Source organism: Salvelinus alpinus, chromosome 9 (genome assembly GCF_045679555.1).
Source record: "Salvelinus alpinus chromosome 9, SLU_Salpinus.1, whole genome shotgun sequence".
NCBI lineage: Eukaryota > Metazoa > Chordata > Actinopteri > Salmoniformes > Salmonidae > Salvelinus > Salvelinus alpinus.
The window spans coordinates 42,775,918-42,799,343 of NC_092094.1; the positions used below are offsets into that span (position 1 = coordinate 42,775,918).

The following is a 23,426-nucleotide window of genomic DNA, read 5'->3' on the forward strand; positions in this document are numbered from 1 at the left end:
TGTATGGTCACAACCAGAACGTATGGTCACAACCAGAATGTATGGTCACAACCAGAATGTATGGTCACAACCAGAACGTATGGTCACAACCAGAACGTATGGTCACAACCAGAACGTATGGTCACAACCAGAATGTATGGTCACAACCAGAATGTATGGTCACAACCAGAATGTATGGTCACAACCAGAACGTATGGTCACAACCAGAACGTATGGTCACAACCAGAACGTATGGTCACAACCAGAACGTATGGTCACAACCAGAACGTATGGTCACAACCAGAACGTATGGTCACAACCAGAACGTATGGTCACAACCAGAACGTATGGTCACAACCAGAATGTATGGTCACAACCAGAATGTATGGTCACAACCAGAACGTATGGTCATCTCAACAGTGTGTTGAGTGGAATCTGCCTTTCACTTTATTCACAGAGTTCAAATCACTAGATACATGTCTGCTAGTGAACTGTAGCTGTGCTGGCCTCTGACTGTGTCTTGCCTCTCTCCTGCAGGTTTGATAGTGTTCCTGGGCATGATGTTTGGGGCGTTCATCTGGGGTGGAATGGCAGACAAACTGGGCCGCCGGAAGTGTCTGATCTGGGCCCTCACCGTCAACTGTGTCTTCGCCTTCCTCTCCTCCTTCGCCCAGGGATACGGCTTCTTCCTCTTCTTTAGGCTCTTCTCTGGCATCGGGTAAGAAAGACCCCCGTCTATAGAGAAAGTGGAAACAAGGGATGAATTGCTACTCGAAAGAATTTGGGTTGTCACTGGGATTGGGGCTTAACCTGAACATGATCCTCTCCACCTGATAAAATGTGTGCTGTACAATGTTACGTATGTGTCGCACGACGTGACGCTTACACAGCTTCTAAAGAACTACAACAAAGAAGAAATAGTTACTGCAGGACAACACATTCAGAGCCTTCCTCCTACAACAACGCAGCACTGTGCTGTCTCAGAATAGCGTTGTTCCACAGGGATGTAAGCTTATGCTTACTGACTCCAGAATCAGGTCAAAGCTACAGTATGCAAAAACATTGTGTTGTGTAAATAGAAAAGCTCAGCTGCAAGAGCATGGTGTATTAGTTCCGTGTGTATCCATGTATGTTTGGATATTTGTGGAAGCTCAAACTACTGACAAAACCTGCAAAAAAATACTATTTTCCTTTATGTCTCCTGCTCCAAAAAGATATTTCAGTACCAGTAATTTACTCTCTAGGTTTGCATTGAAATACATCTCAGTGCAGTCCAAAATGTGATTTTGCTGTGTTTTATATTTCCACACTATGAGGTTGGAATAATACTGTGAAATTGTGAAAATTATGATAATGCCCTTTTAGTGTAAGAGCTGTTTGAAATTTCAGCCTGTTATGGTGGGATGGAGTTCTGGCCTGCCTTGTGACATCACCAGGCAGTCAATTACTTAATAGACCAATAAGAAAGAGTTTTCCAAACCTCTCTGCCAATAAGCGCCAGTTTTCAGTTGTCCCCTCCCACTCAGACACTCACATATAGTCCTAGCAAAATTCTTGCTTGAGAAATTGCTCTTTGCTAAGAAGCTATTTCTCTTTCTTTTTGACCATTTTAATTGAAAACAATCACAGTAAGGTAATTCATTGTTACCCAAAAAACGGCTGCATTGGACCATTAAATAAAGATAATACTTGCAAGATTACACATCTGTTGTGTAGTCTACAATCTCGGTGAGTTCCTATACTAATCCTGTGTTTCTCCCTTCAGCATCGGAGGCTCTGTCCCCATAGTCTACTCCTACTTCTCAGAGTTCCTGCAGATGGATAAGAGAGGGGAGCACCTGAGCTGGCTGTGTATGTTCTGGATGGTGGGGGGCATCTATGCCTCCTTCACTGCCTGGGGCATCATCCCTCGCTACGGTATAGTACACACTAAACACTCAACAGGAAACTCTTACTATGACCTGGGATCAATATTATCTTGCTGACATAAGCAAGTTTAGCTACAGTGGTCCGTGTACTGGATGTTGTGTAAATGTAACCAAATTATAGCATATGTATTGAGTTCATTACTTGGCTGATAGATCTTTTAAAGATATTAGTCTGTAAACGCACAGTAAAATATATTTCAGTACCAGTCATTTACTCTCTAGGTTTGCATTGAAATACATCTCAGTGCAGTCCAAAATGTGATTTTGCTGTGTTTTATATTTCCACACTATGAGGTTGGAATAATACTGTGAAATTGTGAAAATGATCATAATGCCCTTTTAGTATATCTTACTGTGATTGTTTTCTAGACACATTGAGAGATTTTGGCTGTATTGTGTTCCAGGCTCTTGAGTCTAGACGTAGAGAATGAATAAGGATTGTGTTGTGGCTGTATTGTGTTCCAGGCTGGGGCTTCAGCATGGGGACAGAGTTCCAGTTCCACAGCTGGAGGGTGTTTGTGCTGGTCTGTGCCCTGCCTGCCATCACCTCCCTTGTGGGACTCATGTTCATGCCTGAGAGCCCCAGGTTCCTCCTGGAAGTAAGATCTGTTTTCTCCAATTAAAGATTGTTCACAGATGAACAGTTCAGGAACGTCATACTCTGGGTTTAACATATTGTGTCGATAATTTTTTTCCGTTCATAAATCAACACCGATTTTGTTAAATAAAACAAAACTGATCGATAAAAAGTGTGTGGACTACTATCCTAAGGTTTCACCTAGAGTATGTGATTGTCTTTGTCAGAATGCCAAACATGACGAGGCCTGGATGATCTTGAAGAATGTTCATGACACCAACTGGAGGGCTAAGGGCCAGCCTGAGAAGGTCTTCCAGGTGAGTGGAGACACGACAACAGTTTGACAATAAATAACACGCTCTTGAAGGGCTGCTTTGCCGTTTCTCAGCATCACAGAATATAATGAAACCTAACTAGAGGAGTGAACATCATTTCATTCCCGTCAGGTGACCCACATCAAGGCTCCTAAGACCAATGAGGATGAGTTCATTGAGATCCAGAGTGCCACAGGGACGGCTATACAGCGATGGGCCGTTCGAACCCTCACTCTGTGTAAACTGGTAGGCCCCAAAATGTCCTGAAAACAAACGTGTTACCTAATGAGACCAACATTAACAGTAACAGGCTATTAGTAGGTGACGTGTCACTATGCCATGTTTTCATTGCAGATGCTGAAGAACGTTGCTTCTCTCTTGGGACCTGAGCTGAGACTGAGTACACTGTTCATGGCCATCATCTGGTTCACCATGGCCTTCAGGTAAATATATGTACAATATATGTGATGCCAAAGATGTAAGAGTGTATATATAGTGTGTGAAGCTGATTGTAAATGTATCAAGACTGCATCACAAATGGTATCCAATCAGGATGCAAAAATACTGTATGTGTATTCTAACGTTGGTTGTCAATGTTCCTTTTTACATTGGTCCAATAACTCTTGTTACCGTTGTGTTTCAGTTACTATGGACTGGGTGTGTGGTTCCCTGACATGATCAAATACCTGCAGCAAGAGGAGTATGAGTCCAAAGTGAAGGTGTTCCATAGAGAGAGAGTAGAACGCTTCCACTTCAACTTCTCCCTGGAGAATCAGATCCACAGAGAGGGAGAATACATCAATGACAAGTATGTCACCTCTATCGTCCCCTTCTGGCCATTCTCACTACTACACCACAGTACCACGGGTAGTAATATTACAACAGTCATTTCATTATCATGTCTCTTTAATATGACAATGTAACATATCATTCTATGTAAGTATGGCGCCCAGGGGCGCAACTTTGGTTTTAGACGTCGGGTGGACATAATTATAATTAGAATATATTTTTTTTATCCAGTCAGATAAACACTCCAAACAGCCTACCCGACCGCTCGGAGGCATCCGCATGGTCCTAAAGCACACATTTGCCTCGAGCTATTTCAGAATGTGGGGCCCCATCCCCAGTGAAAGTTGTGCCCCTGATGGAACGTATCATTTCTTTCAAAATTCGACAGACAATTTTGAAGAGGGATAGTGCTGTCTGCCATTCTAGCATGTAACCATTAGTTAGCTGTGTGCCACTTGGTCAAAAAGTCAGGAATCATGCTTTTGTGTTCCATCCCTTTAGGTTCATCAGCATAGAGATGAAGTCTGTAAAGTTTGAGGATTCACTGTTTGAAGATTGTTACTTTGAGGACATCAAGTCCACTGAAACAATGTTTGAGAACTGCACCATCAGATCCACCGTCTTCTATAACACAGGTGGGGGCCGCTGGAGGTGTTACAGTAGGCCAACCAATGCATCACATTGTTAACAAGTTTAACCCTTTGGAAAGTTTCCAAAAGAAGAAAAGGTTAAACGGAGATTGAACTTTTGCAATAATCAAGTCCTGCTCAATATGAATGAAACATTGTGACCATACAGTATCTAATGCATGCCAGCATCATCAATTACTATTGCTATGTTTCACTGTAAAAAGACAGTACATATTGACCAATGGACTAAGCATTGCAAAGCCATGCATGTTGCTCCATGTATCCTATTTATGTATTATCAATGCCATTGTCACGGTTCCTCCAGACCTGTATGAGGAGAAGTTCATAGACTGTAAGCTGGAGAACACCACGTTCCTCCACAACAAGAGGGGCTGTCACCTGGACATCGACGAGGAGAACGACGTGCTTATCTACCTGGTCAGCTTCCTGGGGTCCCTGGCTGTTCTGCCCGGCAACATTATATCAGCTCTGTTCATGGAGAAGATAGGCAGGGTCAAAATCATAGGTGAGTAGGTCTGCATTGGACAACGTACAATGGTAAAAGCTTCCTTTCATTTTAGCTGTATTAGCTCTTACAATGGACAGGTAGGACAAGTGCAGATACTGTGTAGAGCAGCAGCTCAGCTATTGCCCTCCTGGGATTCTGCTCTGCAATTGTCAGATGAGAAAGGTGTTATGGAGTTACAGTGGGGAGAACAAGTATTTGATACACTGACAATTTTGCAGGTTTTCCTACTTACAAAGCATGTAGAGGTCTGTAATTTTTATCATAGGTACACTTCAACTGTGAGAGAAGGAATCTAAAACAAAAATCCAGAAAATCACATTGTATGATTTTTAAGTAATTAATTTGCATTTTATTGCATGACATAAGTATTTGATACATCAGAAAAGCAGAACTGAATATTTGGTACAGAAACCTTAGTTTGCAATTACAGAGATCATACGTTTCCTGTAGTTCTTGACCAGGTTTGCACACACTGCAGCAGGGATTTTGGCCCACTCCTCCATACAGACCTTCTCCAGATCCTTCAGGTTTCGGGGCTGTCGCTGGGCAATACGGACTTTCGGCTCCCTCCAAAGATTTTCTATTGGGTTCAGGTCTGGAGACGGGCTAGGCCACTCCAGGACCTTGAGATGCTTCTTACCGGAGCCACTCCTTAGTTGCCCTGGCTGTGTGTTTCGGGTCGTTGTCATGCTGGAAGACCCAGCCACGACCCATCTTCAATGCTCTTACTGAGGGAAGGAGGTTGTTGGTCAAGATCTCGCGATACATGGCCCCATCCATCCTCCCCTCAATACGGTGCAGTCGTCCTGTCCCCTTTGCAGAAAAGCATCCCCAAAGAATGATGTTTCCACCTCCATGCTTCACGGTTGGGATGGTGTTCTTGGGGTTGTACTCATCCTTCTATTCCTCCAAACACGGCGAGTGGAGTTTAGAGCAAAAAGCTCTATTTTTGTCTCATCAGACCACATGACCTTCTCCCATTCCTCCTCTGGATCATCCAGATGGTCATTGGCAAACTTCAGACGGGCCTGGACATGCGCTGGCTTGAGCAGGGGGACCTTGCGTGCGCTGCAGGATTTTAATCCATGACGGCGTAGTGTGCTACTAATGGTTTTCTTTGAGACTGTGGTCCCAGCTCTCTTCAGGTCATTGACCAGGTCCTGCCGTGTAGTTCTGGGCTGATCCCTCACATTCCTCATGATCATTGATGCCCCACGAGGTGAGATCTTGCATGGAGCCCCAGACCGAGGGTGATTGACCGTCATCTTGAACTTCTTCCATTTTCTAATAATTGTGCCAACAGTTGTTGCCTTCTCACCAAGCTGCTTGGCTATTGTCCTGTAGCCCATCCCAGCCTTGTACAGGTCTACAATTTATCCCTGATGTCCTTACACAGCTCTCTGGTCTTGGCCATTGTGGAGAGGTTGGAGTCTGTTTGATTGAGTGTGTGGACAGGTGTCTTTTATACAGGTAACGAGTTCAAACAGGTGCAGTTAATACAGGTAATGAGTGGAGAACAGGAGGGCTTCTTAAAGAAAAACTAACAGGTCTGTGAGAGCCGGAATTCTTACTGGTTGGTAGGTGATCAAATACTTATGTCATGCAATAAAATGCAAATTAATTACTTAAAAATCATACAATGTGATTTTCTGGATTTTTGTTTTAGATTCCGTCTCTCACAGTTGAAGTGTACCTATGATAAAAATGACAGACCTCTACATGCTTTGTAAGTAGGAAAACCTGCAAAATCGGCAGTGTATCAAATACTTGTTCTCCCCACTGTATATCTATGGGTGTGAGCCTTGAAATATGATCAAGGAACATTGAAGTGTGAATTAATCGTACAGCACACCTCACGGCTACATCACCCTCTGCATACGACGTGCCACTGAGCTAAGCGACATTCTACCGTGAGCCCGCTCTGCTCCTCTCTCTGCAGGCCTCTCCATGCTAATCTCAGCTGGGTGCACCTTCTTCCTGTTCCTAAGCTTCAGTCAGGCGGCCATCATAGCCTGGCAGTGTCTGTTCTGTGGGGTCAGCGTGGCAGCATGGAACGGCATTGAGGTCATCACAGTGGAACTCTACCCAGCCTCCAAAAGGTACAGTACAGCAATTTCTTAGATTAGGCCTATTGGAGATAGCTAGATTATACTAAATCGTATGATTGATTTTTATACTCTTAGAACTATGTCAACCCATTATTAGAAAGTTATAAAGTTAGTTTCCTGTGGTTACTTAACCTGTGTCCCTAACCTCCTCCCACAGAGCCACAGCGTTTGGGGTGTTGAATGCCCTGTGTAAACTGGCTGCTATCCTGGGTAGCTCCATCTTTGCCTCCTTTGTGGGGGTCACCAAAGTCGTCCCCATTCTCCTCTCCTGTGCTGCTCTGGTGTGCGGAGGCCTGGTGGCCCTCAAGCTACCCGAGACCCGGGAGAAGATCCTCCAGTGAGGTGGTCATACTGGCCAAAAGGTAAAAGGTGCCAGGAGCAACCTTTACAGGCGGAGTTACTCTGAGAGACACACAGGCATTAAGCAAGATTGGCTTTAACCAACAGGAATTGACAGGAGTTTGTTCCAGCAACATATTGAGAACCTTTAATAACATGCTAACTAACAGTGTGCTTCATTGTCTGTTCTGTCTCCCCAGTTATGACGTGTTTGGAGTGAAATGCTTTAAAATCTACTCCGTATATAAATTATTCTTGGGACCAAATGGACATTTTCTCAAATTCAATCGCTTATGTATCAGTCTATGAATCCTAATTTGCCCTACTAATGTATGATACTGTACATCTGAGACGAGATGAAAAATCTGAAAATGTATAAACCTCGACGGAGACTTTGGTAACCAGAAACAGATTTCTGGTCATGGAAATCTTTCTCCAGTGCCATTTTGAATTCACGTACTGTTGTTTTGTTCTGCCAGAATGACGTTTTTTTATCTTGGCCCTGCCTCAATGAATAGTTCTCAACTCACACCCTCTACCTTCTCGCCAAAATGTAAACTCTCTGTAGACTGTAGCACTCCCTCCCAGTTCTTGTCTTGTGTTAAAATCAACCTACAGTATGGAGTGGGAGAACAGCAAATATCCTTCACCACATCTGTACTGTATTTTTGAATTTCTAACTTTAGTTGAGTGTTAAGAAGTTATAGTCCATCAGTAGGTCGCCACAAGAGAAACAACATAGAACTGAAATTTACTGCAGTATTTGCCCTTGGAAACCACAATAAATCAATTTATTTGTCGATTTTTGCGGTCCAACTTCACAATTGAATCTAACTAGCAACTTCATTTAGCAAACTGGTTGGTCCTAGAGTGTGTTTGTGTGCTTGCTTGTAAATGTTATCAGTTTCAGCCTCCATGTTACTGCACATGATGCTCTGCTTTATTTGTGTTGTCTATGCGACGACATCTTTAGTTTTTCTGTTTAAGTGGTACCACATAGAAATATGAAGGAAAATGTGTTTTACAATATGTGGGGGAAATGCTCTTATTGTATTGGGGATGGGGGATTCACTGAAGCACACAGTGCTGTTACTGATAACTGTCGACTGAGTTGCATGTGTGTGTGTGTGTGTGTGTTATCTACCTACCAGGTAATGTTTCTGTGTCTTTTTCATGTGTTGTTCAAAAAGCAAGTAGTCTGAATGATGTTTGCTGTCTGTGTCAATGTAAATAACTGACTGGATTGTAGCTTGTACCGGCTTGAATTAACAATCACTTTAGTTAGTTTAAGCATTCATAAGCTGTTTCTTGTCAAGTATTGAGGAGCCAATTGCATTTCTTTTCCAATACAAAACAAGACTTTTTCCAATTATTTCTGTCATACTAACAATCAAACAGTTACACGCTTTGCTGTTGAAACACTATTTTACATTTGACTATCGTTATTGTATCTACACTATATTCACACAATAACGTAAGACATTTTAAATAGAGAAAGTTACAAAGCAAGAATGAAGGTGATATTGAATTATCCTTCTTCAAAGTGTAGCTTTGGTTTCCTTTAGCTAGTCTATCGAGCACTTGTACCATCCTCCATAGGTAGACACTATCACATTATTGCCGATACATTATGTAGTAATTAATACCTGTTATACCTCTCTTGAAAACATACACTGATCTGTTATCAACTGAGCTGCAGGAAGTTACCCGCCTTACCTGAATGCAATGGTTCTGTCGAGCCGTAAGGTACACAGTGTTTTCAATAAACCTTGTTTTTTCTCAAGCATATGTTTGAACTGCATCACCACCGTTATCAAGGGATCGGCTTATGAATACAGTTCTTAGGCGGTTTGTTTTTCGGAGTTAGTTTGTGTGTCCGTCATTGTAAAACAGAAAAAGCCATGCTTTGTTCTTTGATTTTTCTATTTTGATCTCAAAATATTGTCTGTCACGGTAAAAGACATTCATTTCACATACATGTTTCGTTTTGTGACTGTGAAAAAAAATAAAATCAATCTATCAGTGTACTGTGAGCGATGTCTGGTTTCTACTTGGCATTAAGGGCTGTAATACGTCACTCGGTGATAGACAGACCTGGTTGGTTCAGGTTTCTCCAGTGATATGAAAGGTGTAAAACACGAGCATGAGGAACTACACAACTCTCATAACGCATTCATTCTGAGTTGCAAACATGCTCTCTTTACGCTTGGTTGAGATGTTTTGAGTCAGACATAGAACCCATTCAGGGCTTCCCGTCATTTCACCTGTTTTGAGTGGGGGGACATTGGAGGCGTGGGGGATGGTCCTCAACAGAGAGCATTGAAGGGGGGGGGTAGATTTGTGGGTGGTGATGTTTACTCTACCAGAGGTGTGAAACAACTCACTTCCCCATGGACAACATCAGGACACCAGGTCCAATACAAGAGTAAAAATGGGAGCTGTGGATATTTATAGGTAGGGCAGGACAGAATACTAACAGTGAATCAATCATATTCCTTGGTCTGCATATTGTATGAGGAATTGTAAACAATTATACAGGACATAATAGAGGTTAACTGCTATACAAATATGAATCTGGTGAAAATCCATCACAGCTCTTCTCTAAAACCACAAACTGGATTCTAAGGCAAAAACTAGACTCACTGCTTTAAACAACTGTGGAGTGCTGAGTGTGCGCACCTGGGAAGGCTTGGACCATGTCAGGCAGGCTGAGGTTTCTGGTTGCGTGGGGGGCGGACAGGACAGGTGCCAGCTCTGTCTCTAGCTGTAACTCTGAGGTGCCAAAGGCCACCACAGGCCCACTGGCCTCACCCCCGCAGACCCACTGGCCCCTCTCACCCTGACCAGGGTGAGCCTTGGGTCACTCAGGGCCAGGGCAGCTGGGGATGGGGATGGATGCCAACCGTTGTACAATGTGTACAATAATGGAACTCTGCAATACAGATACACTACTGGCTCCACTTAGAAATGTGACTGAGAATGATTGGCAAGCATGTTCAAGTATCCGGTAGCTCAACTCTCAAATGAAATGAACACATTTTCTTTTGTGGATTCAATGTTTAGTCACATAAGGAAATGCAAAGTTGTGTGTACAGCACAGTGCTGTAGGTCATTTTTTTCTCCCACAATGTCCAGATCTAGACATTCTATTCACAGTTATATACTTGATCTATCTACAGAGGGAAATTCAGTGATCTTGACCTGTTCACCAAGGGTCAAAATGGGTCATGTAATTCCTAATCCTGCACTGTTTCCCATGGAGATGTTCACGAGTTAACCAAACCAGGCTTCAGTATAAACATAAACGTGTGAGGAAAACCCCCATGGACCTCCCCCAGTCTCAGTCCCAGTGCATCAGGTGGGCAACTCATCCATAGCTGATGGTGCTACTAGTGGTTGCGTAACTATCAATAACATTCTCTTTGGCTCATATTTGAATTCATGTCAATGTATAAGAGTGTGTGTTGGTATGGGAGGGGTACAGATGTGTCATTCAGGGTGAATGTACATATCTACTATGGCAACCTAAAACCACAACATGACAGGTCAACCGGTCACAGAGTACACCGATGGTCAGTTTAGAGGTTCAGAGAAGAGTCAGGAGTGACTCTCTCACAGCCAAGGCGTCACTTGGCACCTCTAATGAGCTCAGCTAAAGACACAACCACTGTGTGAACCAGTAATGGAAAGTCACGCCACACGTGTAACTGGGACTAAAGAGATAATCAAACATAATTAAGACCTTTCATAGTGGGCTGTGATGACCAAAATGTACACATAATGCCATGCCCAGGAGATGGTATGCTGTAACTGACTTTTATTGTTAAAAATGATATTACGCAGCAGTCTTTCAAATTTCCCCTATGTTATATCAATGATTAATGATCAAGTGATGGATTGATTGACAATTATTATAAATATTAAATAATATTTCATTTAATGTGTAATAATGGCTCTATATGCATAAACATTTGTTTCAGTCATTGTGATTGGAGCAAACATTTCCCACCTCATGAAAAATTAAGGCAGTCAATGAATCTGAAAATTCAGCCTCTGGTTCAGAGTGTTTGCTCCAATCACAATGACTGAAACAAATGTTTATGCATATAGAGCCATTATTACACATTAAATGAAATATTATTTAATATTTATAATAATTGTCAATCAATCCATCACTTGATCATTAATCATTGATATAACATAGGGGAAATTTGAGTACGTTTGTAAGTAAAATGTCATGGTCTAAATGAATAACTTATGAACAGTGGCCTTTTTCAAATCATTGGCTGATGTATCTCATGATGGAAATGATTACAAAACCAGATGACTTGAGGCCACAATGGCAAAAACATTATGAGAGCAAAAATGTTTATTGTTTTGGTCAGGGGTCAAATTTGACACGTCTATCTCTGAGCAGCAGTAGTTGTATTATTTCCCAGCAGAGGACTGCATGGTGGCGCCTCTCTCTGTCCAGTAGGGCTGAGCTCTGGGAAGCTCTGAGAAGCTCTGGGAAGCCATGTTGATGGCCTGAGAGGGCCTGCAGAGGTGTCACTTCACACCTCCGACTCCTGCATAAAACCAGGGCTCTCCTCTTCACCAGCCCACAGGCCAAGCTCTTCAGTTCAGTCCTACCGCTCAACACGCAGGACAGGACACAGACAGACAGCATGGATATCTCTGCCCCTCTTCTCAGCAACTATGGTGTTGGTGTTCAGTACCACTGGAGTTATCCCAGTTCGGACTCTGAGTTCTATAACGTCTCCTCTCCAGAGACCTGTATCCTCTCCCCTTCTGCCTATATGGACTTCTCATCCTCCTGCCTGCCTCGGGGGACCGCCACAGAACCTCACAGGTCCACACACTCTGGAGGAGCCAAGGCATCCGCTTCACCATCCTCCAGCGACGAGGGAGGACTCTCCGGAGGGAGGATTAGAAAGAACCGCTCCAAGAACCCCAGCAAGCAGAGACAGAGTGCCAGCGAGAAGGAGAAGCTGAGGATGAGAGACCTGACCAAAGCCCTCAACCACCTCAGGACCTACCTGCCCCCCTCTGTGGCTCCGGCTGGACAGACTCTGACCAAGATCGAGACCCTGCGCCTCACCATCGGCTACATCTCCCACCTGTCGGCCCAGCTAGAGCTCAGCGAGGAGGCTGTGTGTCAGAGGAAGGAGCTGAACCTCAACGTGTCGGGACACCACGTATCACCTCAACAAGACTCTGTGGGCCTGTGCCAGTTCAACACCTCCTCCTCAGGGTACTGCTGGGGTGAGGAGGCAGAGGTGGGGAGACGTGCAGGGCAGGAACAGATCCTACAAACAGCTACGCCCACGTACCCGCTCCACAACACTGGAATGGAGAGACACCCACTCAGCAGTGAGATGGACACGTGTGCTTACGACAACAGCTTCAACTCCAGTATGGATTCGCTGTTGGAATCGCCAGAGTACGCAGAGGCTGCACAGTCATGTCAGGTATGTACAGATTCAATGTACAGTGTTTAGATGTTCAAATATTTGTTAATTTATTTGGTCAATGACAAGTTTTACTGCTGTTAACTTAGTTTACTCACAATAATTGGTATCACTCACTGCAATTTTTCAGTTTGATGGTTTTAAGGAAATTAGAAAATCTGTTTGAACTATTATAAATATTAAATATTAAATACTAAATATTTTTTTTCTCATTCAGATATACAGAAAAGATGTCCACTATCAGAACATTCCTCAAGACTTCTGGATGTAACAGAAGTCCTCATCAAGAGAATCTACTGTCCAGTCATAGGCGTTTACTTTGATCTACATAGTATTTATATGTTAATATAACTCGTTTCTATTACTTCCAAATTCTAGATTTTATACAACGATCATTGTAAATACAAAACTTTTAAAAAATGTATAATAAAATATTAACTAATAACTAACTCATGTGTCTTTGGCTATTCCTGTATTTAAAAGTAAGGGTTTTGTAAGTAAATTAGTAAGTTTGTTAGTAAAGAAGCATTTTAATTTGTAAGTAACAGTATTGAAATATTAATGGAATATTCTGTACTTTTAAGAGAATCTACTGTCCAGTCATAGACATTTCAATCTACAGAGTATTTATATGTTAATATAGCTAGTTTATTTTACTTTCAAATTCTAGATTTTATACAACGATCATTGTAAATACAGAACGTATTCTAATATGTATAATAAAATATGAACTAATAACTAACTACTGTGTCTTTGGCTATTCCTGTATTTGATTATTAAGGGTTTTGTAAGTAAAGTAGTACGTTTGTAAGTAAATAAGCATTTTAAAATGTAAGTAACAGTATTTAAATATTAATGGAATATTCTGTACTTTTTCTGTCTAGACAGTTTTACTTCCTCCATATAAGTCAGCCCACACCACCAGACATTTACAGAGGCATATGACACGGAGTGCATTTTGTGATTATGGAACACAGCATGGCAGACTTGCCAGCATTATAACTGCTTTGATAGAAATAAACTCAAACAGTCCGGCTGCCAGCTAACATTACCACAGCACCAATTGAATGAAAGCGAGCGCTCTGTCGGTCAAAAACGTCATTTTCAAACCAATATTTTAAATGCATTAGTAGCCTATACCTTCCACATCAGTACACACACTGAGGAAAGAATAACATCATCGAGAATGACTATGAAACACAGGCCATCAATAAGTTCACTAAACTTTTGACTCCATTAAATAGTTACTATGCAGATGTAGGATCTTAATTTGAGCTACAGCAGGAAAATAATCCTGCAACAACAGGAAATGTGAATCATTATGTGGATTATAATTAATGGACATTTTTGTAGGGGTTGATCAATTTTTCGTTAGGGCAAATCACATCTGAAAGTGGAAATGACAAACGTTAGAATACTTTTTAAAACTCAAATACACTACAAGTTTGCATTTCCTGCTCAGCAGGAAAACTCTCAGCTACAAAGGAGTGATCAAATTAAGATCCTACATCTGTACATACCAAAGCTTCAATCGTTGGTCTATTGTATGCTTCCACACAATCTCCTTAACTTCGGAACACTGTTTATCTTTCACAGAGAAGCTATTAGTCAGGACCCACACTCCTCTCTGACATTAGCATTCTAATGACCCCTCTTATCCTAGTCCAGATAAAGAGCTTAGCACTCCCATGCTAATACAAGGATGAGAGAGTACTGGTTAGAGCCCTGGTGGGCAATAGTAAACAACAAGCTATTTTTTGCCCTGGATCATAAATCAGGTGCATGGAGGATAATTAATGAACTCCTTCACTTATCTAGAATCTTTAACTTTGACTGAAACCATGGTTGCTGGTAACCTGTTGGTAGAACTGACTATATTGTAGCGATATACAGGTAGATCAAGCTTGGATCAAGTGCCATGTCGTGGTCAGTATGCCACTATGTGGCAGAGACTGGAAGTGCTGCCATTCCACACACGTGTCACAATATCAGCTATGTTTCGGCAATGTATCAGTATCAACTATGTATCAGCTATGTAAAAGTAGCAACTATGTATCAACTATGTATCAACTATATATCTACTATGATTCAGCTTTGTAACAGTATCAACTATGTATCAACTACGTATCAACTATGTAACAGTATCAACTATGTATCAACTACGTATCAACTATGTAACAGTATCAACTATGTATCAACTACGTATCAACTATGTAACAGTATCAACTATGTATCAACTACGTATCAACTATGTAACAGTATCAACTATGTAACAGTATCAATCATGTAACAGTATCAACTACGTATCAACTATGTATCAACTATGTAACAGTATCAACTATGTATCAACTATGTATCAGCTTTGTAACAGTATCAACTATGTAACAGTATCAACTATGAAACAGTATCAACTATTAATCATCTATGTATCAACTATGAAACAGTATCAACTATGTAACAGTATCAACTATGTAACAGTATCAACTATGTATCAACTATGTAACAGTATCAACTATGTATCAACTATGTAACAGTATTAACTATGTAACAGTATCAACTACGTATCAACTATGTATCAACTATGTAACAGTATCAACTATGTATCAGTATCAACTATGTATCAACTATGTAACAGTATCAACTATGTATCAGTATCAACCATGTATCAACTATGTAACAGTATGAACTATGTATCAACTATGTATCAACTATGCATCAACTATGTATCAACTATGTATCAACTATGTATCAACTATGTATCAGTATCAACTATGTAACAGTATCAACTATGTATCAACTATGTAACAGTATCAATTATGTATCAGTATCAACTATGTAACAGTATCAACTATGTATCAACTATGTAACAGTATCAATTATGTATCAGTATCAACTATGTAACAGTATCAACTATGTATCAACTATGTAACAGTATCAATTATGTATCAGTATCAACTATGTAACACTATCAACTATGTATCAACTATGTAACAGTATCAACTATGTATCAGTATCAACTATGTATCAACTATTTATCAGTATCAACCATGTATCAACTATGTAACAGTATCAACTATGTATCAACTATGTATCAACTATGCATCAACTATGTATCAACTATGTATCAACTATGTAACAGTATCAACTATGTATCAACTATGTATCAACTATGCATCAACTATGTATCAACTATGCATCAACTATGTATCAACTATGTATCAACTATGTATCAACTATTTATCAACTATGTATCAACTATGTATCAACTATGCATCAACTATGTATCAACTATGTATCAACTATGTAACAGTATCAACTATGTATCAACTATGCATCAACTATGTATCAACTATGCATCAACTATGTATCAACTATGTATCAACTATGTATCAACTATTTATCAACTATGTATCAACTATGTATCAACTATGTATCAACTATGTATCAACAATGTATCAACTATGTATCAACTATGTATCAGTATCAACTATGTATCAACTATGTAACAGTATCAATTATGTATCAACTATGTAACAGTATCAACTATGTATCATCTATGATTCAACTATGTATCAACTATGCAACAGTATCAACTATGTAAGAGTATCAACTATGTATCAACTATTTATCAACTATGTATCAACAATGTATCAACTATGTATCAACTATGTATCAGTATCAACTATGTATCAACTATGTAACAGTATCAATTATGTATCAACTATGTAACAGTATCAACTATGTATCATCTATGATTCAACTATGTATCAACTATGTAACAGTATCAACTATGTAAGAGTATCAACTATGTATCAACTATGTAACAGTATCAATTATGTATCAACTATGTAACAGTATCAACTATGTATCAGTATCAACTATGTATCAACTATGTAACAGTATCAATTATGTATCAACTATGTAACAGTATCAACTATGTATCAACTATGCATCAACTATGTATCAACTATGCATCAACTATGTATCAACTATGTATCAACTATGTATCAACTATTTATCAACTATGTATCAACTATGTATCAACTATGCATCAACAATGTATCAACTATGTATCAACTATGTATCAGTATCAACTATGTATCAACTATGTAACAGTATCAACTATGTATCAACTATGTATCAACTATGCATCAACTATGTATCAACTATGTATCAACTATGTAACAGTATCAACTATGTATCAACTATGTATCAACTATGCATCAACTATGTATCAACTATGCATCAACTATGTATCAACTATGTATCAACTATGTATCAACTATGTATCAACTATTTATCAACTATGTATCAACTATGTATCAACTATGCATCAACTATGTATCAACTATGTATCAACTATGTAACAGTATCAACTATGTATCAACTATGCATCAACTATGTATCAACTATGCATCAACTATGTATCAACTATGTATCAACTATTTATCAACTATGTATCAACTATGTATCAACTATGTATCAACTATGTATCAACAATGTATCAACTATGTATCAACTATGTATCAGTATCAACTATGAAACAGTATCAACTATTAATCATCTATGTATCAACTATGAAACAGTATCAACTATGTAACAGTATCAACTATGTATCAACTATGTAACAGTATCAACTATGTATCAACTATGTAACAGTATTAACTATGTAACAGTATCAACTATGTATCAACTATGTAACAGTATGATTTATGTAACAGTATGAACTATGTATCAACTATGTAACAGTATCAACTATGTATCAGTATCAACTATGTATCAACTATTTATCAGTATCAACCATGTATCAACTATGTAACAGTATGAACTATGTATCAACTATGTATCAACTATGCATCAACTATGTATCAACTATGTATCAACTATGTATCAACTATGTATCAGTATCAACTATGTAACAGTATCAACTATGTATCAACTATGTAACAGTATCAATTATGTATCAGTATCAACTATGTAACAGTATCAACTATGTATCAACTATGTAACAGTATCAATTATGTATCAGTATCAACTATGTAACAGTATCAACTATGTATCAACTATGTAACAGTATCAACTATGTAACAGTATCAACTATGTATCAGTATCAACTATGTATCAACTATTTATCAGTATCAACCATGTATCAACTATGTAACAGTATCAACTATGTATCAACTATGTATCAACTATGCATCAACTATGTATCAACTATGTATCAACTATGTAACAGTATCAACTATGTATCAACTATGTATCAACTATGCATCAACTATGTATCAACTATGCATCAACTATGTATCAACTATGTATCAACTATGTATCAACTATTTATCAACTATGTATCAACTATGTATCAACTATGCATCAACTATGTATCAACTATGTATCAACTATGTAACAGTATCAACTATGTATCAACTATGCATCAACTATGTATCAACTATGCATCAACTATGTATCAACTATGTATCAACTATGTATCAACTATTTATCAACTATGTATCAACTATGTATCAACTATGTATCAACTATGTATCAACAATGTATCAACTATGTATCAACTATGTATCAGTATCAACTATGTATCAACTATGTAACAGTATCAATTATGTATCAACTATGTAACAGTATCAACTATGTATCATCTATGATTCAACTATGTATCAACTATGTAACAGTATCAACTATGTAAGAGTATCAACTATGTATCAACTATTTATCAACTATGTATCAACAATGTATCAACTATGTATCAACTATGTATCAGTATCAACTATGTATCAACTATGTAACAGTATCAATTATGTATCAACTATGTAACAGTATCAACTATGTATCATCTATGATTCAACTATGTATCAACTATGTAACAGTATCAACTATGTAAGAGTATCAACTATGTATCAACTATGTAACAGTATCAATTATGTATCAACTATGTAACAGTATCAACTATGTATCAGTATCAACTATGTATCAACTATGTAACAGTATCAATTATGTATCAACTATGTAACAGTATCAACTATGTATCATCTATGATTCAACTATGTATCAACTATGTAACAGTATCAACTATGTAAGAGTATCAACTATGTATCAACTATGTATCAACTATGTATCTTTATTGTAACAGTATCAACTATGTAAGAGTATCAACTATGTATCAACTATGTATTGTTAGGTTTGTTCCTTTCCTCCCTGTCAATCATCATTGGCTCATTGGTGAAATTAGCATTATGACAATATCTTTAATTAAATCATTCAAAAACCTTTATTAATGCAATTGCAGACAGAAGGTGACAAACCGGAACATAGCACGCATGTTTCTGAGTAAGTTCTGCATCAAACAAAAGGTCTCAAGTTGTTTTACTAAACCAAAGTCCCGCCTTAGTGATGTCACTGACTACGTCATTACCTTTTTACTCCTGAGACCAAAACCCTGCATCCATGGCTATACAAACATAGAGTTTCAGTGTTTATCTAAAAGCTAGGCAATAAATGTCCCCTCCCCAAAGTTGATTTATTGTGGAATGTCTGAGTAGTCTCTTATCTCCCACACTCCCCTGCAGAGTTCTGTCTCAGTAACACATTATAAGAGAGAGAGAGAGAGAAAGAAAGAGCAAACTGTGGAACAATTCTAAAACTATATATTGTTCATCTGTAGTCTAGGACCCTATAAATGTAAGGAGGGAGGGGCTTATATTAATATAAGGGGAGGGGTTATAACATAAGCATAATCAATTATTCTAATACATCAAACATTTGTACAGCCCCAAATCATGACCCCTAGGTGAATCCTGACAGTATCAACCATCAACCATGTATCAACTATGCATCAACTATGTAACAATATCAACTATGTATCAACTATGTAACAGTATCAACTATGTATCAACTATGTAACAGTATCAACTATGTATCAACTATGTAACAGTATCAACTATGTATCAACTATGTAACAGTATCAACTATGTATCAACTATGTAACAGTATCAACTATGTATCAACTATGTAACAGTATCAATTATGTATCAACTGCGTAACAGTATCTACTATGTAACATCATCAACTATGTATCAACTATGTAACAGTATCAACTACGTATCAACTATGTAACAGTATCAATTATGTATCAACTGCGTAACAGTATCTACTATGTAACAGCATCAACTATGTATCAACTACGTAACAGTATCAACTATGTAACAGTATCAACTATGTATCAACTATGTATCAACTATGTAACAGTATCAACTATGAATCAACTATGTAACAGTATCAACTATGTATCAACTATGTAACAGTATCAACTATGTATCAACTATGTAACAGTATCAACTATGTATCAACTATGTAACAGTATCAATTATGTATCAACTGCGTAACAGTATCTACTATGTATCAACTATGTATCAACTGCGTAACAGTATCAACTATGTATCAACTATGTAACAGTATCAACTATGTATCAACTATGTAACAGTATCAACTATGTATCAACTATGTAACAGTATCAATTATGTATCAACTGCGTAACAGTATCTACTATGTAACAGCATCAACTATGTATCAACTACGTAACAGTATCAACTATGTAACAGTATCAACTATGTATCAACTATGTATCAACTATGTAACAGTATCAATTATGTATCAACTGCGTAACAGTATCTACTATGTAACAGCATCAACTATGTATCAACTATGTAACAGTATCAACTATGTATCAACTATGTAACTATGTATCAACTATGTATCAACTATGTAACAGTATCAATTATGTATCAACTGCGTAACAGTATCTACTATGTAACAGCATCAACTATGTATCAACTACGTAACAGTATCAACTATGTAACAGTATCAACTATGTATCAACTATGTATCAACTATGTAACAGTATCAACTATGTATCAACTATGTAACAGTATCAACTATGTATCAACTATGTAACAGTATCAACTATGTATCAACTATGTAACAGTATCAACTATGTATCAACTATGTAACAGTATCAACTATGTATCAACTATGTATCAACTATGTAACAGTATCAATTATGTATCAACTGTGTAACAGTATCTACTATGTAACAGCATCAACTATGTATCAACTACGTAACAGTATCAACTATGTAACAGTATCAACTATGTATCAACTATGTATCAACTATGTAACAGTATCAACTATGTAACAGTATCAACTATTTATCAACCATGTATCAACTATGTATCAACTATGTAACAGTATCAACTATGTAACTATATCAACTATGTATCAGCTATGTAACAGTATCAACTATGTATCAACTATGTAACAGTATCAACTATGTATCAACTATGTAACAGTATCAACTATTTATCAACCATGTATCAACTATGTATCAACTATGTAACAGTATCAACTATGTAACTATATCAACTATGTAACACTATCAACTATGTATCAGCTATGTAACAGTATCAACTATGTAACAGTATCAACTATGTATCAACTATGTATATCAACTATGTATCAACTATGTAACAGTATCAACTATGTAACTATATCAACTATGTAACACTATCAACTATGTATCAGCTATGTAACAGTATCTATGTATCAACTATGTAACAGTATCAACTATGTATCAACTATGTAACAGTATCAACTATGTATCAACTATGTAACAGTATCAACTATGTATCAACTATGTATCAACTATGTAACAGTATCAACTATGTATCAACTGTGTAACAGTATCAACTATGTATCAACTATGTAACAGTATCAACTATGTATCAACTGTAACGGATTTCCTCTTCGTCTGAGGAGGAGTAGCAAGGATCGGACCAATGTGCAGCGTGGTAAGTGTCCATAATGAGATATTTAATAACTCAACAGAACACTGAACAAAATAACAAAAGTACAAACAAACAACCGAAACAGTCCCGTATGGTGCAAACACTAACACAGGAAACAACCACCCACCAAACACAATAGAAAACAGGCTACCTAAATATGGCTCCCAATCAGAGACAACGACTGACACCTGCCTCTGATTGAGAACCATACTAGGCCAAAGACATAGAAATATAACAACAGAACAAAACATAGAAAAACAACCTAGAATGCCCACCCCAACTCACGCCCTGACAAACTAAAATAAAGACATAAAAAAGGAACTAAGGTCAGAACGTGACATCAACTATGTAACAGTATCAACTATGTATCAACTATGTATCAACTATGTAACAGTATCAACTATGTAACAACTATGTAACAGTATCAACTATGTATCAACTATGTAACAGTATCAACTATGTATCAGCTAAGTAACAGTATCAACTATGTATCAACTATGTATCAACTAAGTCTCAACTATGTATCAACTAAGTCTCAACTATGTATCCATTTTGTAACAGTATCAACTATGTAGCAGTATCAACTATGTATCAACTATGTGTCAACTAAGTATCAACTATGTATCAGCTTTGTAACAGTATCAACTATGTATCAGCTATTTAACAGTATCAACTATTTGTCAACTATGTATCAACTATGTATCAACTATGTATCAACCATGTATCAACTATGTATCAACTATGTAACAGTATCAACTACAGTTGAAGTCGGAAGTTTACATACACCTTAGCCAAATACATTTAAACTCAGATTTTCTCAAATTCTTAGGTCAGTTAGGATCACCACTTTATTTTAAGAATGTGAAATGTCAGAATAATAGTAGAGAGAATGATTTATTTCAGCTTTTATTTCTTTCATCACATTCCCAGTGGGTTAGAAGTTTACATACACTCAATTAGTATTTGGTAGCATTGCCTTTAAATTGTTTAACTTAGGTCAAACGTTTTGGGTAGCCTTCCACAAGCTTCCCACAATAATTTGGGTGAATTTTGGCCCATTCCTCCTGACAGAGCTGGTGTAACTGAGTCAGGTTTGTAGGCCTCCTTGCTCGCACATGCTGTTTCAGTTCTGCCCACAAATATTCTATAGGATTGAGGCAGTAGGATTGAGGCTTTAACTTCCTGACTGATGTCTTGAGATGTTTCAATATATCCACATCATTTTTCTTCCTCATTATGCATCTATTTTGTCCCTCCTGTACACCAGTACACCAGTCCCTCCTGCAGAAAAGCACCCCCACAACATTATGCTGCAACCCCCGTGTTTCACCGTTGGGATGGTGTTCTTTGGCTTCCAAGCCTCCCCCTTTTTCCTCCAAACATAACGATGGTCATTATGGCCAAACAGTTCTATATTTGTTTCATCAGATCAGAGGACATTTCTCCAATAAGTAAGATATTTGTCCCCATGTACAGTTGCAAACCGTAGTCTGGCTTTTTTATGGCGGTTTTGGAGCAGTAGCTCCTTCCTTGCTGAGCAGCCTTTCAGGTTAAATCGATATAGGACTCGTTTTACTGTGGATATAGATACTTTTGTACCTGTTTCCTCCAGCATCTTCTCAAGGTCCTTTGCTGTTGTTCTGGGATTGATTTGCGCTTTTCGCACCAAAGTACATTCATCTCTAGGAGACAGAACGTGTCTCCTTCCTGAGCGGTATGACAGCTGCGTGGTCCCATGGGGTTTATACTTGCATACTATTGTTTGTACAGATGAACGTGGTACCTTCAGGCGTTTGGAAATTGCTCCCAAGGATGAACCAGACTTGTGGAGGTTTACAATTTTTTCTGAGGTCTTGGCTGATTTCTTTTGATTTTCCCATGACGTCAAGCAAAGAGGCACTGAGTGTGAAG

The 23,426-nt window shown here is 38.3% G+C and overlaps 2 protein-coding genes across 2 annotated transcripts in view; both read left to right on the top strand.

Moving 5' to 3' along the window:
- The window catches only part of sv2bb (synaptic vesicle glycoprotein 2Bb), a 29,321-nt gene extending 20,104 nt beyond the window's left edge, over positions 1-9,217 (top strand). The window contains exons 3-13 of the mRNA XM_071326265.1: positions 517-697; positions 1,745-1,896; positions 2,373-2,506; positions 2,712-2,801; positions 2,931-3,044; positions 3,153-3,241; positions 3,442-3,606; positions 4,089-4,222; positions 4,542-4,742; positions 6,685-6,844; positions 7,011-9,217. Coding sequence (XP_071182366.1) covers positions 517-697; positions 1,745-1,896; positions 2,373-2,506; positions 2,712-2,801; positions 2,931-3,044; positions 3,153-3,241; positions 3,442-3,606; positions 4,089-4,222; positions 4,542-4,742; positions 6,685-6,844; positions 7,011-7,194 — 1,604 coding nt within the window. The 3' untranslated portion in view covers positions 7,195-9,217. The remainder of the gene's footprint in view (positions 1-516; positions 698-1,744; positions 1,897-2,372; positions 2,507-2,711; positions 2,802-2,930; positions 3,045-3,152; positions 3,242-3,441; positions 3,607-4,088; positions 4,223-4,541; positions 4,743-6,684; positions 6,845-7,010) is intronic.
- A 2,596-nt stretch (positions 9,218-11,813) lies between these two features.
- mespbb (mesoderm posterior bb) lies at positions 11,814-12,727 on the top strand. The gene has a single exon (XM_071415576.1). It carries the CDS (start codon positions 11,860-11,862, stop codon positions 12,691-12,693), a length of 834 nt encoding a protein of 277 aa, XP_071271677.1. The 5' UTR covers positions 11,814-11,859; the 3' UTR covers positions 12,694-12,727.
- The last annotated feature ends 10,699 nt before the right edge of the window (positions 12,728-23,426 follow it).

Excerpts from the sequence above, each read along its gene's own strand:
- mespbb (XM_071415576.1), top strand. The coding sequence starts at position 11,860 with ATGGATATCTCTGCCCCTCTTCTCAGCAACTATGGTGTTGGTGTTCAG.